This window comes from Martes martes (assembly GCF_963455335.1).
Source record: "Martes martes genome assembly, chromosome: 4".
Taxonomy (NCBI): Eukaryota; Metazoa; Chordata; class Mammalia; order Carnivora; family Mustelidae; genus Martes; species Martes martes.
Genome location: NC_137891.1, coordinates 180,128,976 through 180,146,854, shown reverse-complemented (window position 1 = coordinate 180,146,854; position 17,879 = coordinate 180,128,976). Strand labels below are relative to the sequence as shown.

The window sequence follows — 17,879 nt, the reverse complement described above, 5'->3', positions numbered from 1 at the left end:
AAAAGAAAATTTTTTGAATTTTTTTTTTAGAACTTTTAAAAAAGATTTATTTATTTGTCAGAGAGAATGCGCACAAGCAGGGGTAGCATCAGAGGGAGAAGCAGACTCTCCACTGAGCAAGCAGCCCAGTGCTGACTCAGAATGTGGGATCATGACCTGAGCTGAAGGCAGATGCCCAACCAAGCCACCCAGGCGTCCCTGAATGTTGTTGTTGTTGTTGTTTTTAATTCCAAAGTAATTCCTACACCCAGCTTGGGGCTTGAACTCACAACCCTGAGATCAAGAGTCACATGCTCCACTGACTGAGCCAGCTAGGTGCCCCCTTAGTAGTAGTTTAAGAAGAGCACAGCCACTTTGAATTTTTGCTTTTATTAAAACAATAACTTTTGAAACCTTCAAATATATATTTAAAGATTTTATTTATTTATTTATTTATTTGAAAGAAAGAGAGAGCATGAGCCAGGGGAGGGACAAAGGAAGAGGGAGAAGACTCCCTACTGAGCAGAAGCCCCAGGACCACAGGATCATGACCTGGGCCAAAGGCAGAAGCTTTTCTGAGCCACCCAGGTTTCTCTTAAATTATATTTTTAATGCCAAATTTTAAAATTATGGCAAAATATACATAGCATTAAAGTTGCCATTTTAACCATTTTATTTATTTATTTATTTATTTATTTATTTATTTTTTTAAAGATTTTATTTATTTATTTGACAGAGAGAGATCACAGTAGACAGAGAGGCAGGCAGAGAGAGAGAGAGGGAAGCAGGCTCCCTGCTGAGCAGAGAGCCCGATGTGGGACTCGATCCCAGGACCCCGAGATCATGACCTGAGCCGAAGGCAGCGGCTTAACCCACTGAGCCACCCAGGCGCCCCTTTATTTATTTATTTTTAAAAGATTTTATTATTTGAGAGAGAGAGCAAGAGAGAGCATGAGCAGGGGGAGAGGCAGATGGAGGAGAGGCAAACTTCCCGCTGAGCAGGGAATCCAGTGATGGGCTCGATCCCAGGACCCACCCAGGCGCCCCTGTTCTCACCATTTTTAAGTGTACAATTCAGGGGCACTAAGTACATTTACTTTGTTGTGCAGTCATCGCCACCACCATCTCCAGAGCTTTTTCTTCTCAGACTGAAACTCTGTACTCATTAAAACATAGGGGTACCTGGGTGGCTTAGTGGGTTATATAAGCCTCTGCCTCTTGACCTCAGAGTGGTGAGTTTGAGCCCTGTGTGTACGTCCAGCGTGGAGCCTACTTAAAAACAGAACAAACAAAACAAGCAAAACTTCCCCCAGCCCACTGGTAACTACTGTTTTATTTTTTAATCTCTACAGAATTTGACTATTCAGGGTACCACGTATAAATGAAATCATGTAGTACCAGCCCTTTTGCATCTGGCTTAAACTTTATTTAACATGTTTTCAAAGATTCATCCATGTTGTAGTATATGACAGAATTTCCTTCCTTTATAAGACTGAATAATATTCCTTTAGGTTTTTTGGGGGGAGGGGGAGACTTTAATTATCCAGCACACATCCTATAGATGAACTGTTTCCATGTTCCTTTTACTTAATACCATCCAAAGATAGTAAATAATAAACTTAAAGAAACATGAATTGAAGCTGTAATTGCATCCTAGAGAGTTACTTGTGTTTAATCTTTTGTAAGACAGCTAACCACATATAGCATGTTTAAGCTCAATGCAGTATTTTCTGCCAAACTCTTTTAAAGTAGTCTTTAATGATTTTGTTTTTCCCTCATTTATGTAAACTCTTGAATTTCAGAAGAGGAAGATAGATAAAACCAATTATTTTAATTATTGTGGTTGAATTTGCTACCACTTTATGACCATGAACACTAAACCTAAATTAGTATTAATCTTACCTACCTATAAAGTGGACGTGGGGGAGGGGGCCTGGGTGGCTCCATTGGTTAAGTATCAACTCTTTTTTTTTTTTTTTTTTTAAGATTTTACTTATTTATGACCAGATAGCAAGATTGGGAACACAAGCACAAGGGGGCTGAAGAGGGAGAAGCAAGCTCCCCACTGAGCAGGTCATGATCTCGGGGTCATGGGATCGAGCCCTGCGTTGGGCTCCATGCTCAGTGCAGAGTTTGCTTGAAACTCTCTTTACCCCTCTCCCCCCATCCCACTTGCTCACGCACATGTGCACTCTTTCTCTCTAAAATAAATGAATAAATCTTTTAAAAAAGTGAACCCTTAGTTGTCTAAGCTTTAGACATGCTTGATATTTATAAACATTCATAGTTAAAGACTAGAAGGAAAAGTTAACTTCTGAGCTGTACACTTTCTACTAAACTTAGGAATCCTTAGGGAATAAATTATTAATTATGTCAGCAATAAAAGCTAATTCCAGTGAAAAGCAAAATTACTCCTGGTGGAATACAGTTCTCTTTCTCCTTCTACCTTTGTCTAATAAAATCTATTAACCAAAATAAAATTGAAGTTAAAATATTGGTTCCATAATAAAAAATAAAATTCCACTCTTTAATGTATCAATTGTTTCTCTGAATAAGGAACGCAAATTTAAAGAATTTAGACAACTTTTCATTACCTTAGGCTCTAAAGAGCTTAATTTACCATTTATACGATAGAACTGTTAGTGTTTTCCCCATATCTTTTGCAATAGTTGCAGAATCACCAGTTAGAGCTAACTCCTTTCTCTGAAATAATTTCTGAGGAACTTTACCTGGATAAGCCCAGTTGTGAGACCCTTTGATTTAGCAGAGCCTTATTGACAGAAAGCAGTAGGAATCCTGTTTCATTGACTGGTTGGGAATCTTTTTCTAAGGTGCAAAGAGAAGAACTATTCACTTTGTATTTTACTTTGTAAGTCCTGTGTGTGTGTGTGTGTGGCAAAATAACATAAAATTTACCATTTTAACCTTTAAAAAAAAAAAAGTAATCTCTCAGGGCACCTGGGTGGCTCAGTGGGTTAAGCCTCTGCCTTTGGCTCTGGTCATGATCCCAGGGTCCCTGGATTGAGCCCCACATTGGGCTCTCTGCTCCTCGGGGAGCCTGCTTCCTGCTCTCTCTCTCTGCCTGCTTGTGATCTGTGTCTGTCAAATAAATAAAATCTTTAAAAAAAAGTAATCTCTTTCCAGCATGGATCCTGAACTTGCAACCCCAAGTTCAAGACTCAGTTGCTCTACTGACTCAGCCAGCTAGATGCCCTCCCCCTTTTAACTATTCTTAAGTGTATATAGTTCAGTGGCTTTAAGTACATTTACATTGTTGTACAACCATTACCACCGTCCATCTCCATAACCTTTTTTATTTTTCCAAACTAGAACTCGGTATCCATTCAAGGATTTCTCATTCTCCTTCCCCCAGCCCCTGGCCACCACCACTCTACTTTCTGTCTGTATGAATTTGACTGCTCAGTGTCTTATGTAAGTGGAATCATAAAATATTTGTCCTTTTGTGACTGGCTTATTTCATTTAGCATAATGTCCTCAAGGTTCATTCAAGTTGTAGTATCAGTTACCTTCCTTTTAAAGGTTGAATAAGGCTCAATTTTATGTTGATCATACTTCTTTTATCCAGTTGTCTATCCCTGGACTCTGGGGTTGCTTCCACCTTTTGGCTGTTAAGCATACTATGAATGTGGGTGTACAAATACCTATTGGAATCCCTGTTTTCAATTATCTTTTTTTTTTTTTAAAGATTTTATTTATTTATTTATTTGTCAGAGAGAGAGAGAGAGCGCGCGCAAGCAAACACAGGCAGAGTGGCAGGCAGAGGCAGAGAGAGAAGCATGCTCCCTGCTGAGCAAGGAACCGGATGCGGGACTTGATTCCAGGACCCTGGGATCATAACCTGAGCTGAAGGCAGTGGGTTAAGTGACTCAGCCACCCAGGCATCCCAATTCTCTTTAAGTCAATAAATTTTTGAGGAATTTTACGGGGCGCCTGGGTGGCTCAGTGGGTTGAGCCTCTGCCTTCGGCTCAGGTCATGATCTCGAGGACCTGGGATCGAGCCCCACATCAGGCTCTCTGCTCAGCAGGGAGCCTGCTTCCCTTCCTCTCTCTCTGCCTGCCTCTCTGCCTACTTGTGAGCTCTGTCTGTCAAATAAATGAATAAAATCTTAAAAAAAATTTTTTTTGAGGAATTTTACGTGTAATTCCTTCCACTGCCAATCATGTTAGTTCCTCCAAAGTCAAAAAATCATAATCTTCAAAATAGCCCCTCCCTTCTAAGTAACCTAAAGATTAAGCATCCTTAAAGATTTTATTTTTAAGTAATCTTTATACCCCACATGGGGCTTAAAGTCACCCCAAAATCAGAGTTGCATGTTCCACTGACTGAGGCAGCCAGGTGCCCCAAAATAGTCCTTTTAAAAAGAACTTTTGTTTGGTCCACAGTTGTCACTGTCACTCCACAGTTCTTTTGGTTGGGTTTCTTTGATCTCCACTTGAATATAGACAACTTCAAAAATTCCCCGCCGTAATCTTTGGGATCCAATTCCTTTACGTTAGGGCCCTAGAAGTCAAATTGTAGGAAGTACATTGATTGCTGTTTTGGCAAATGATCTAAAATTATTATTTCTTAATTGTTTCTAATATTGAAAGGTCTTGTTACTTCCATTCTCCTCCCTGAGTCTGGCAGAAAATGTTATAGGTCCTTTGGTCAGCACTGCAATAAACTTGGCTGCCTGTTTTCAGTTCTTTTGGTTATATACCCAGAAGTTGAATTGCTGAATAATATGGTAATTCAGGTTTTTTGTGGAACTGCCATATTGTTTTTTATAATGTCTACCATTTTATTTTGCTAGCAGCAGTGCGTAAGGGTTCTGATTTCTTTTCATCCTTGTCAATGTTCTTTATATTGTTTCTCTATAATAGCCATCATGATGAGTATGAAATAGATCTCAGAGGTTTTGATTTGGATTTCCCTAATGAGTAGTCATGTTGAGCATCATTTCATGTGCTCTTTGGCCACTTGTAATCTTCCTTGGAGAAATGTCTGTTCAAGTTCATAGGTGCCCATTTTTGCATCTGGTTTAAATTTGTTTTTTGTTTTTTGTTTTTGGGGTTTTTTTTTTTTTGCTGTTATTATATTGTCATTTTTATTTTTTTTTTAAAGATTTTATTTTTTGAGAGAACAAGAGAGAGTATGAGTAAGGGTAGGGGCAGAGGGAGAAGCAGACTTCCCACTAAGCAAGGAGCCTGATGTGGAGCTCAATCTTGAGACTTCGGGATCATGACCTGAGCTGAAGGCAGACACTTAAGCAACTGAGCCATCCAGGCACCTCTTTTATTGTCATTTTTCTTTCTCTCTTTCTTTTTTTTTTTTTTTTTTAAGATTTTGTTTATTTATTTGACAGACAGAGATCACAAGCAGGCAGAGAAGCCGGCAGAGAGAGAGAGGAGGAAGCAGGCTCCCCGCTGAGCGGAGAGCCGGATGCGGGGCTTGATCCCAGGACCCCGGGATCATGACCTGAGCTGAAGGCAGAGGCCCTAACCCACTGAGCCACCCAGGTGCCCCTGTATTGTCATTTTTCTTTTTCTTTTCTTTCTTTCTTTTTTAAAAAAAGATTATTTATTTGACACTTTGAAATCACAAGTAGGCAGAGAGGCAGGCAGAGAGAGAGGGGAAAGCAGGCTCCCTGCTGAGCAGAGAGCCCAATGTAGGGTCCCTAGGACCCTGAGATCATGACCTGAGCCGAAGGCAGAGGCTTTAACGAGTCACCCAGGCGCCCCGTCATTTTTCTTTTTTAAAGATTATTTGAGAGAGAGTGAGAGAGAGCGAGCCCACAAAAGGAGGGAGGGTCAGAGGAAGAAACAGACTCCCGGCGGAACAAGGAGCCCAGTGCAGGGCTCGGACCCGGGAAGGACCCTGGGATTATGATGTGAGCCGAAGGCAGATACTTAACCACCTGAGCCACCCAGGCATCCCATATAAAGTAATATATTAGTATGAAGGAAGAATTGTCGCTTTAAAGGGTCCCATATTTGAACTGGATCTTAAAATTAGCATATTGCTTTTGAAAAAGAAGGGAAAGCAGTCAGATAATGTAGGCAGGGTTTTTCAACCTTGGCACTGTTCACAGATAATCCTTTTTCCTGGTGCTCTCCTGTGCTCTCTAGGATGTCTAACAGCCTCCCTGGCCTCTGTTCACTAGGTGGAAGTAAGTCACCCCCACCCACAGTTATGACAACCAGAAGTGTCCCGTGGTGGAGGGCAAATATAATAGGATGCATGAAATGCAAGACGTGTTTTTGTTTTTACAGATACCCATGATTTTTCACTCAGGTTATTAGTGTAAAGTTCTGAAACCTTAGAACAGCCACTAGTGTTCTTGCATAATTAATGAAACATTAAAGAAGAAAGAAATAAGCTTGCAGTTTGCACCAAAGTAATATTTTATCAGAAATTTTCATTTTATTCTTAGATACTGAGTTTAGTTAATACCTTCATTTTACTGAACTTGGTGTACTTTCCTAGGTATTAATTTCAATAATTTTCACTATTCAAGATTGTAATTTCTTTTTTTTTTTTTTAAAGATTTTATTTATTTATTTGTCAGAGAGAGAGTACACACAAGCAGGCAGAGAGGCAGGCAGAGGCAGCAAGAGAAGCAGGCTCCCTGCTGAGCAAGGAGCCCGATGCGGGACTCGATCCCAGGACCCTGGGATCATGACCCGAGCCGAAGGCAGCGGCTTAACCAACTGAGCCACCCAGGCGTCCCAAGTTTGTAATTTCTTTTAGGCACATCATATCAGGTTCTCTCTTTGCAGAGGTGAATTCATTATTGGCCTTTCAGGATGGTGGTAAATGAGTAGTGATAGTACATAGTGAAGGGATAGGAGATAGACACTGTAATAAAAGTGAGAAGTCAGAGAATGTTGTGAGGTGGGGTGGGGATGTCCAGCTACAGGGAAAGTTAACATTGGAGCTAATTCTTAGAGACAGGGCAGGCAAGGAGGGACAGAAAGGTGTCTTCTATAGGAATGGGTATGGGCAAGAGCTCTTTACCTACTTGCTATGTGCTAGGCAAAGTGCTTAAGCATTTTATAATCACTAACCTATTAAATCTTTGCCACATCCTTCCCAAGTATTATCACCATTTACATTACAAGAAAATTAAGGAATAGGAAGTAATTTAACCCAGGACTTATGTCTAAAAAAGAAGATGTCCATGATTAGAAACTGATCTATTGCTCTTAAAAAAAAAAAAAGTTATTTTTAAGTAATCTCTACATCCAGCATGGGTCTCAGACTCTCAACCCTGAGATCAGGAGTCCGAGGTTTTACTGCCAGCCAGGCACCCCCTGATATATTGCTCTTATATGGATAGATCGTTAGTGGGTGATGGGTGAAGTAAGAAGGTCGAGACAAGGGAATGAGAAGGAGTAGGTAGAAAATTAGTTTGGGGCCAAGTTGTTAAGGGTCTTCTCTCTCTTGTTGAAGAGTGTGGACTTCACCATGCATGCATTTGAGCTGTCCGAAATGAGTGGTTAGAAGTAGGTAGTGGCTCATAGACCCCTAGTGTTGGCAGGACCTTTAAACGTCATGAGATCTGGTAATTCACTAGAGAAGTCAAAGTTGAGAGAGACAAGATTAGGTTTCTTATTCTAGACCACACATTTGAGTATTTCCTTCCTCATTTTCTTGTAAAAAAACAGCTGTAATACAGAGGTTAATTCATAGGTTACATTAGAAGTGGTATAGAGTCGAAAATGGAAGTGGGATCTCATCAGATTGTTTATTTAACTAATGGGGTTTTTTGTTATTTGTTTTTTGCTTTCTGGGCTCAGGATCCCTTTATCTTATTAAATTATGAGCTTTTGTTTATTGTAAGTAATACCTGTAGACATTTGCCATATTAGAAGTTAAGACTTAATTTGAAATTTTTGATTATTCTTTTGATATGACTCAGTAATTTGTGTTTGTTTTGTGTTTTCTTTTTAAGATTTATTTATTAGTAAAAAAAATTTAAAGATTTTATTTATTTATCAGAGAAGGTGTGTGAGCTCGAGCAGGGGAGGACGGGGATCGGGGTTGGAGAGCAGACTCCCCACTGAGCAGGGAGCCCAATGTGGGACTCAATCCCAGGACTCTGGGATCATGACCTGAGCCAAAGGCAGACGCTTAATTGACTGAGCTGTCCAGACGCCCCGTGCTTCAGCAATTTGAGTTAAAATCATTTTGTGTGTGTGTTTTTTTTTTTTTAATAGATTATTTATTTGAGAGGGAGAGAGTGCACCAGGGGCAGAGGGAGAGACTCTGCTAAGCGTGGAGCCAGATGCGGGGCTTGATCTCACAGCCCTGAAATGGTGACCTTAGGGGAGACCAAAAGTCAGATGCTTAACTGACTGAGCCACCCAGGTGCCCTGAGTAGAAAATCAATTAAAAAAATATTTGGGACACCTGGATGGCTCAGTCTGTTAGGTGTCCAACTCTTGATCTCAGCTCAGGTCTTAATCTCAGGGCTATTCGTTCAGGCCTTGCTTTGGAGCCTATTAAAAAAAAAAAAAATTAGGGCGCCTGGGTGGCTCAGTTGGTTAAGCAACTGCCTTCAGCTCAGGTCATGATCCTGGAGTCCTGGGATCGACTCCTATATCAGGCTCCCAGCTCTGGGGAGTCTGCTTTTTCCTCTCACCTTCTCCCCTCTCATGCTCTCTCTCTCTCTCTCTCTCTCTCTCTCTCTCTGTCTCAAATAAATAAACAAAATCTTTTTTTAAAAAATCAGTTTTTTAAATTGGGCAGTGCCAGACCAGAAGTTTTTAGGAGTGCTCTTGAGAGAGCGAGCGAGCGAGCGAGTGTGCCAGGGGAGGTGCACAGAGAGGGAGAATTGCAAGCAAACTCTATGCTGCTAAGTGTGGAACTAGGCCAGGACTCAATTCCACGACCCTAAGATCACAGCCCGAGCCAAAATCAAGAGTCAGACTCTCAACTGACTGAGCCACCCAGGTGCCTCCAGGTTTCCTTTCTTAACTTGAGGCATGTATGGGCTTGATTTTTGGTTTGCTTACATAGCCTTCTCAGGTATTAGAACCACCTCAGTCTAATGGCCTCCTTGTTTAATTTAACAGCTCTCCTCCCCTGCCCCCCTACCTTTGGTCATCCTCATACACAAGAGTAACCAAAAATTTGGTATTAGTGCCACTCTCACTAAAACTCATGGGTTGTGATGTCAAGTCTGTGAAAGAACTGTTTTTGCTGTTCATTTGTTCATCTTATTTCTGGCATTTATTCATCTTATTTCTGTTTCTCCAAGCACAGCAGGACCATCTGATGTGCCGCTGATGGCTACAAACACAAATTTAAGACCTTTGAGATAAGGTAGCCCACTAGGGAGAGGACAGTAATGCCCGTCAGTTGCATAATGCTGAGACTGCAGTATGCTCCTTACAACCCCCTGTGAACCAAGCCAGTTGAAGTCAAATAAATAAAGGACGTAGCTGAAGGGGCGTCAGCCTATTTTAGTGAGGTGGCCTGTTTGTTAATTTCTTACATGTGCTGTGCTACCAGAGCTGTTGATCCAGGTACAGCTGGAAGTATTTGCAGTGATGCACTGTTCAGCCAGTAAGTAATCTAAAGCAGTTCTGGGGGCATCTGGGTGGCTCAGTTGGTTAAGCTTCTGCCTTTGGCTCAGGTCGTGATCCCAGGGTGGCAGGATCAAGCCCTGTGTCGGGCTCCCTGCTCAGCAGGGAGTCTGCTTCTCCCTCTGCTTCTCTGCCCACTAAGGCACTTGTATATATGTGCTCTCTTGCTCTCAAATAGATAAATAAAATCTTTTTTTTTAAAAAGGGGGGAGAAAGCAATTCTCTTATCTAAAACTACCCTAGCAAGAAATTGTAGGGAATTCTGTTGTGCAGCTGAGGCCTTAGCGATAGATTAAATGACGGTTGTCAGAGTTAAGGAATGTTGTTTTCCTGTGCATTAACAGAGAGAAAAGCAAAAGGCAAGAAAAGGCAAAAGGAATAAAGTTTTCATATTGGAGGTGAAGATCTTCATCCCTGATTTTGGGGGAGCTGTTTACCTCAACATGATGTCTGCTTCTCGGGAGGAACAAATTTTAGATTTTCAGCTGGTATGATACAACTTTTTTAAAACCAAAAATAGTGAGATGAGTGGCATTGTGTTATGTATTTATTTTTGCTAATCTCTTTAAAGTCTGGTTTAATTAGATAGCTAGATTCTCATTACTGCTCCTATATTCAGACTGTCATTATAATGTGTGTGTGTGTGTGATGTGTATGAAAAATCGGCCTCACACAGATACGTAACTGAAATGAGGACCTCACAGACCCCCTGAAAGGACTTTGGGGGCCCCCAGGTCCCTGAAGCCACATTTAGAGAACTCCTGCACAAAAAAGAGGGTTATCTTGAAAATTGGGACCTGTAAGAAATTGGGTAGAGAGGAATTATTACCTGGTGTGGTGATACATTCCATGTAAGAAATTACATGATTTTCCCCCTATTCAATGGAAGTCTGAAGACAGTGGGGCACGTTTTGAGTTGCTGAAGCTTGATGGAAAAATCTGCATTTTGCATCTTTTTTCTCTCTTCACTCAGGCTTATATAAGATGTAGAGAGAAAATTATTAGCTACCTGATAGAAGAGAGGTGGTTAGGAAATTGTCGCTTGGGATTGTATCTGCTTTTTTAAAGATAATTTTTAATAATAAGCCTCTAATATTTTAAGGAAAACATATCAGTTTCTGTGGCTGACAAACCCAGTTTTCAGTGATGAGATCAATTGTGCAAAGCTTTATGAAGAGATTGTATCTGCTTTTTAACAAATGGGCCCTCTTAACTTTTAATTGCAAAGTTTCCTAGTTGCTTTAATTGTTCCTTTATACTTTTATGCCAGATTTTTGTTTCTCAACTTGGTTGAGATGCTTTTCAGTCTTTCAGCTTTAAAAAAACAAATATTCATCATAATCAAATGTTTACAGGGATACAGGTGTTAATGTCTATTATTGGATGCTGCTCTTGTGTGAACAAATTTAGCCCCGAGTTATCTTATAAATAGTATGCCCGGTGCCTTGACATTTTCAGTGTGAGGAGTCAAATGCTCACTGTAGTTCTGTGTATAAAATGGCTGTAGGAACAGGGGTAGTTGATTATTTGACACTATAATTTGGGGTGAGAGAATCCTGGCATCCTAATTTCTATTCTCTTATTCAAAATTATTATGTAGAATTTCCTGAGCTACCACCCTTGGCCGGAGGGCCTCGTTCCTTGCCCTGGCGGCCTGGGCTCTTGTAGACCATGGCAAGGGTAGACCTGGAGGTGGGGAGTCTAGAGCTGCAGGTGCCTTTCCCTGTGGCCAGAGGAATGGTTCACTGATGCAGACACTTGTACTGGGAGGGGAGCTGGTCCAGTTGTGGGGTTCAGGGCATTAGGGTCCCAGCGGGGCTCAGGGAGGTGGGCTTCTCGCCAAGCTGTGGCTGCCGTGCAGAAGACATCAGCCCGTGCCACAGGTTCTCACCGGGCACTGACCAGTATCCTCCATGTAGTTCTGTTGGGAGGCCACCTGGTCTCCTGTACTCCTCATTGCTCAATTGCATGGCAAGCTCAGGTACGCTTTAGTACAGCTTTATGTGTATTCCTTTTTAAATTTTTTTAAAAAGATTTATTAGAGAAAGAGAGTGTGAGTGGGAGGAGGGACAGAGAGAGAGAATCTTCAAGCAGACTACCCATGGAGCCCGATGTAGGGCTTGATCTCATGACCATGAGATCATGACCTGAGCCAAAATCAAGAGTTGGATGCTTAATGGACTGAGCCACCCAGGCACGCCTATGTTTATTCCTTTTTTTTTTTTTTAAAGATTTTATTTATTTATTTGTCAGAGAAAGTGAGCACAGGCAGACAGAGAGGCAGGCAGAGGCAGAGGGGGAAGCAGGCTCCCCGCCGAGCAAGGAGCCCGATGCGGGACTCGATCCCAGGACCCCGGGATCATGACCTGAGCCGAAGGCAGCTGCTTAACCAACTGAGCCACCCAGGCGTCCCTATGTTTATTCCTTTTTATCTGCTTGCTAATAAATTGCCTTTTGTAACTTCTGCATTTTATTTTCCCTTTTATTAGTAAAATGTGGTTCCTATAAAATAAAGCTATTTACCATTAAAAAAAAGAATTGTTAAGTAGTTGCTTATTATATTTTTCCATTATGGAAATTTCTGTAAGATCTGCCTCTTAGGGGCGCCTGGGTGGCTCAGTGGGTTAAGCCTCTGCCTTTGGCTCGGGTCATGGTCTCAGGGTCCTGGGGTAGAGACCCACATAGGGCTCTCTGCTCAGCAGGAGCCTGCTTCCCTTCTCCCTCTGCCTGCCTCTCTGCCTACTTGTGATCTCTTTCTGTTGAATAAATAAAATCTTCAAAAAAAAAAAAAAAAGATCTGCCTCTTAGTTTTCTTAGTAATTTTTTTTTTTTTTAAAGATTGTATTTATTTCAGAGAGAGAGCATGAATGGGGGAACCCAGCCCAGGGCTTGATCCCAGGACCCTTCGTTGTGTGCTCGCTCTCTCTGAAATAAATAAAATCTTGAAAAAAAAAATTTTTTTTCAAGATTTTATTTATTTATTTGACAGAAAGAGAGATCACAAGTATGCAGAGCGGCAGGCAGATGGGGTTGGGGGGGGGAGGCAGGCTCCCGGCTGAGCAGAGAGCCCAATGCAGAGCTCGATCCCAGGACCCTGAGACTGTGTCCTGAGCCAAAGGCAGAGGCTTAACCCACTGAGTCACCCAGGCGCCCCTTGAAAAAATTTTTTTAAATGTGTGGTTTTTTTTTTTCAAGTTCTTTACCATTTATAACTCTTAATTGATGTAAAAAATGTAATATTGATGTAACCAGGTAAATTTAAAGTTCACTTTCTTGAAACTGTTACTTGATAGACCATCATTACTACTACTTTAAGAGAATTTAGATGGGAATAGATTCTGATTAACTACTTTTGGCTTTCAGGAAACTACTATGTACTGTATATCTTATCCTCCCCGCCCCAAGGATTTATTTTCAGGGAGAGAACATGCACAAGAGAAGAGAGGGAGAGAGAATCTTACTAAGCAGGCTCCACTTCCAGTGGGGAGCCCGATGCTGTGGGGCTTGATCCCATGACCCCAAGATCATGACCTGAGCCACAGTCAGCAGCTGGACTCTTAACTGACGAGGCCACCCGGGCACCCCTGTATCATATGCTTTGATGAACTGTTGTGATTCTTCAGTTTTAACAAAATTATGAAAAAAGGAATTTTTTTTTAAAGATTTTATTTATTTATTTGACAAACAGAGATCACAAGTAGGCAGAGAGGCAGGCAGAGAGAGAGAGGAGGAAGCAGGCTCCCTGCGGAGCAGAGAGCCTGATGCGGGGCTTGATCCCAGGACCCTGGGATCATGACCTGAGCTGAAGGCAGGAGCTTTAACCCACTGAGCCACCCAGGCGCCCCGAAAAAGGAATTTTTAAAAATTAAAAGTCACATGGCTCTTCTGGGCACTTGGGCTTTCTGTCAGTGTAATAGGACTGAAAAGTATTTGGGGATCTGAATTTATGCCCCCATTTTGATTTATGATCTTTAAATCTGTAGTAATCTGATAGACTACACTGGGAAATGCACATTGCAGTTAGGTTAGCATATCAAAATGTGAACTCAGAAGTTGAGTCATTTTATCATTTTGTAATTCCTTTTTAAAACTTTTCCCCCTTTGGGGTGCCCAGGTGACTCAGTTAAGCTTTGGACTCTTGATTTGATTTTGGCTTGAGTCATGATCTCAGGGTAGTAAATCGAGCCTCATGTGGGGCTGTGTGTGTGCTCAGCATAGAGTCTGCTTGTCCCTCTCCCTTCCCTCTCTGCCCCTCACCCTCCCAAATATAAATAAATAAATAAAAATCTTATTAGTGTGGTAGTAGGGAATTCACCAAAAGTGCAGTGGCATTTATAACAAATTTAATTTGTTTGTTAACTTTTTTTTTTAAAGGATTTTATTTATTAGAGAGAGTGAGCACACAAGCTGGGGGAGGTGCAGAGGGAGAAGCAGACTCCCTGCTGAGTGGGAGCCTGACTCAAGGCTTGATTCCAGGACCCTGAGATCTCGACCTGAGCCCAAGTCAGAGGCTTAACAAACTGAGCCATCCAGGTGCCACAAAATCACTGTTAACTATTGATTGGTCTCTGTCTCCGTGTTTTGTTTTGTTTTTTTCTTAAGATTATTTATTTGAGAAAGAGTGGGGTGTCGGGGTGGGGGGTGGTGAGCGGTGAGCACATGAGAGGGAGGAGAGAAACAGGCTCTCCACTGAGCAGGGAGCCCGATGGAGTGCTCATTCTTGGGACTTCCGGGATCATGACCTGAGCCAAAGGCCATTGCTTAACTGACTGAGCCAACCAGGTGCCCCTCACCTTCTCCACTTTCATGACACAGACTTGATATGGAACTTGGTGTTTGTTGCCTCACTGATTCTTTCAGTAGCAGAAATTCTGCTCTTGCCCATATTTACTTTACCCATTGCTGCTAAGGAATTTTGGTATTTATAATATTGGCAGTATTGTAATTAGAGTAGTTTCCTTAATGGTTTTTTTGTGAGTCATTGGAATTAAGTTGATAGTCCTATAACATATTCTATACTGTAATCATATGGTGGCTTTGCCAATAATCTTGTATTACTTGGAGGACTTAATACATATAAAAGCATTTTTCCCCTTCTGTGCTTAATACATATAAAAGCATTTTTCCCCTTCTGTGTTAATTTTATTAAACCCTTGATTCGAATGAACATAGTATCCTGTTCACCTAGTGCTGGTAACACTGCCTTTACTGAGTGACCTAGAAGAAAAATTTTTTAAGAGAAAACCAACGCCTAAGCATGTGTAGGAGGCCTTGCAGTTACAATCTGTGGTCCTATCTGAAGGCTTCTATCCCAGGTTGTATTTTGTAACTCACATATGACCTTTTGGATCTTACTAGCATAGGTTTATTTCTCTATGTTTCAAGCTTCAGGGAGCTCTGATAACCTTGTGACGTTTTCATCTTTTGCCCTAGCATGTGAGAGCTCAATAAAAATGCTGTGTAAATTCTTAGTTATAATACCCTGTTTTCTTACAGTATTTTTTAAAAAGCAGTGGCAAATTTGCCTTAATTTGTTGAGTTGGATTTATTTATCTGGCTGTCTTAGAGATTATCTTGGCTGTGAGAGCTGTTGTTTTAGTTCAAATGACAAAAACTGTCAGGTCTTCCCTCTATAATGTATGCTTAAAGTGGATTAAACCTCCTCCTCTCACTTGCCCTCACTCCTGGAGTTATTTGCTTAAAAGATAAGCCTTCCACAGTAGGGAGGCGAAAGTGTGAAGCAAAATTTCAGAAACCTGTAAATAAATGACAGACCCTGTAAACAGCTTTTTATTAATATATTTGAGAATGCGATAATAGAACAAAACCATGGCTGTCCTTGCACATCTGGTACTAAAAAGAGACTTTCCTATTATTCATGTAGTTCTTAGGCATAATAAACTTGTTTAAATATATCTCTCTCTTATGTGAATGGGTATAATATTTTCTTGTCTTTCAAACGTCTCCCCCTTCAAGGATTGTATCAGACTGAAGAGTAATAAATTCTCAATTTCATTGACTCATTTCCCACATTGCTCACAGAGAAAAGAGCCTAAATCAACAACACTTGAGTCACTTACATAATATTTCTTCATTAGTCCCTCAAATACTTAAAAGTTAAAATTACCTAGGAAATTATTTTGGATATTTTTGTTTTCCTCAAAACTGACACATGCCTGAGATGATCGTGGCGGTGGCGGCAGCAGTCATAGTAAGAGTAACAGAGCAATGCCACTTCATTTCCTGATGGCTGTCATACTCCAGACTCCTCAGACCTGTGGGTTATTTTATTTAATTCGTGACCCTGCAAGATAGGTGCTTTTATTATTTCCATTTAATAGCTGTGGAAATTGAGGCTTACGTTACTTGTCCAAGGATACGTGCTGTACCTCTAAGTCAAAATTTGAATTGAGGTCTCTGAATCCAAAACCATTATTACCATTATTCTTTTATGATTACTGTTCAGTGACTTGCATTTATTAGTCCTACTTGATTTGGAAAAAGTTGTTCCCATTTTGCACAGAATGAAACATTTTCTTCAGGGGGCGTGTAGTGGTAGAAGAGCGACACTTTTGCTCCCTTAGGCTGATGTTTTCTCTGTTGGAAGGCGGGAGTGTGAAGTAGATGTGGAGAGGGGAGGGCAGCCAGAAATCCCAGAAATGTAGATGATTGCTTTTAATTTTTTCTGCTTGTTGATTTTAAGAAGTTTTACATGCTGCTCAGTCTCTGTTTTGTCTTCGTTTGCCCTTCTGCAGCACTGATTCCAGCAGCAGTTCAAGTGATGACTCTCCTGCCCGATCGGTTCAGTCAGCAGCCGTCCCAGCACCCACTTCCCAGTTGCTTTCATCCCTGGAAAAAGATGAGCCCCGTAAAAGTTTCGGGATCAAGGTTCAGAATCTTCCAGTACGCTCTACAGGTAACAATTTGTACCGCTGTAGTTTGCTCTCTGCTAAAACTGGGGGGAATGTGAGACTGAGCACCTTAAGTTCTATGCTGGGACAAGCTTCCTTCTTGTGGCTCATTAATATATAATGCCATGTGAGAAAAAGCAAGCGATGACGGTAACTTTATGAAGGTGTCATGTTACTTGTATTTACTGTGTACACATACATACACGCATATATATTATTATACACATTGTACATACGTACACAAAGACTATATGGTGCGTGTTCTGTAAAGAAAGCATGGTTATTTAAAAAAAAGACGCTGTCTAGCTTAAATATTTTGATATTAGGGGAAATTTGATATGATGAAATTGTAGAAATACTATTTTCAGTTACATTTATTATGTTGTCCTGGAGTCCTATGTTCTGTGAGAAAACTTTGAACATTAAACTATGATAGGAAACCCGCTTCGAAATACTAACATTTTAAATGAGGAAAATCATGAATAATGGAAAGGTCTGGTTAAAAGCTCTACTGAAGTCTTTTTTACTCTTAATATTTTTAATTGACAATTATATATTATCTATATACTATACTCTCATTTTTTACATTAGGCATACTGAGTATGTAAACAACTGTTAGTAGATGGTCAAACCCACAGAGACCAAAACTTAGTACTTCTTAGCTAAGTGCATTTTAGTGACTACTTAAATTATTCATTAAAGCAGCCTCTAAAACCTACATAACCTACATAACCATAATTCATAATTATTGAGGCACAAATGTTGGTGAGCTTTTGATTTAGAATACTTAGTTGTTTAGGAGTGGATGGAGGTAAAATTTGCTTGTCTTTCTGTACAATTTTAATTTTTATAATGAAGGAAATTAACAGAAGATCCCTCTAGATGGTATGATTCATCTGTAGAGTTGTTAGCATGTTAAATGCTGCTTGCCACACAGTTTTATCATTGACATGATGCTTGGAAAGCTAGAAATACAGCTTTCTTTCTCATGTCTTTAAAGTTTTATTTATGTATGTATGTGTGTATGTATGTATATGTGTATATAAAATATTTATATGTGTATATAAATATACACACATACACATATATTTATATGTGTATATAAAATATTTATTTTGGAAGTTTTAAACTTAGCCAAAAGTAGAGTAGCAAAGTGAATGCCCCTTACTCCATACCCCAGATTTAAAAATTGTCACTGTCTTCCAGACTTGGCTTTATCTAATGTTTCCACTTTCCTTCCTTCCTGTTTTTGTTGTGTGTGTTTTTTAAAAAGTGAATTACATTGTTTCATATCGACTTAAAGATATATAACTTCTTCCTTGTCTGTACAGTAGGAGGGCGGTTTTTCTGCATAGCCACAATGTCATTCTTACCTAACAAATAACCAGTGATATTTCC

General features: G+C 40.5%; 1 protein-coding gene across 1 annotated transcript in view; it reads left to right on the top strand.

Annotated features, from left to right (window-relative positions):
- The window catches only part of SPEN (spen family transcriptional repressor), a 94,327-nt gene that overhangs the window by 46,826 nt on the left and 29,622 nt on the right, over positions 1-17,879 (top strand). The window contains exon 4 of the mRNA XM_080801345.1: positions 16,326-16,486. Coding sequence (XP_080657471.1) covers positions 16,326-16,486 — 161 coding nt within the window. The remainder of the gene's footprint in view (positions 1-16,325; positions 16,487-17,879) is intronic.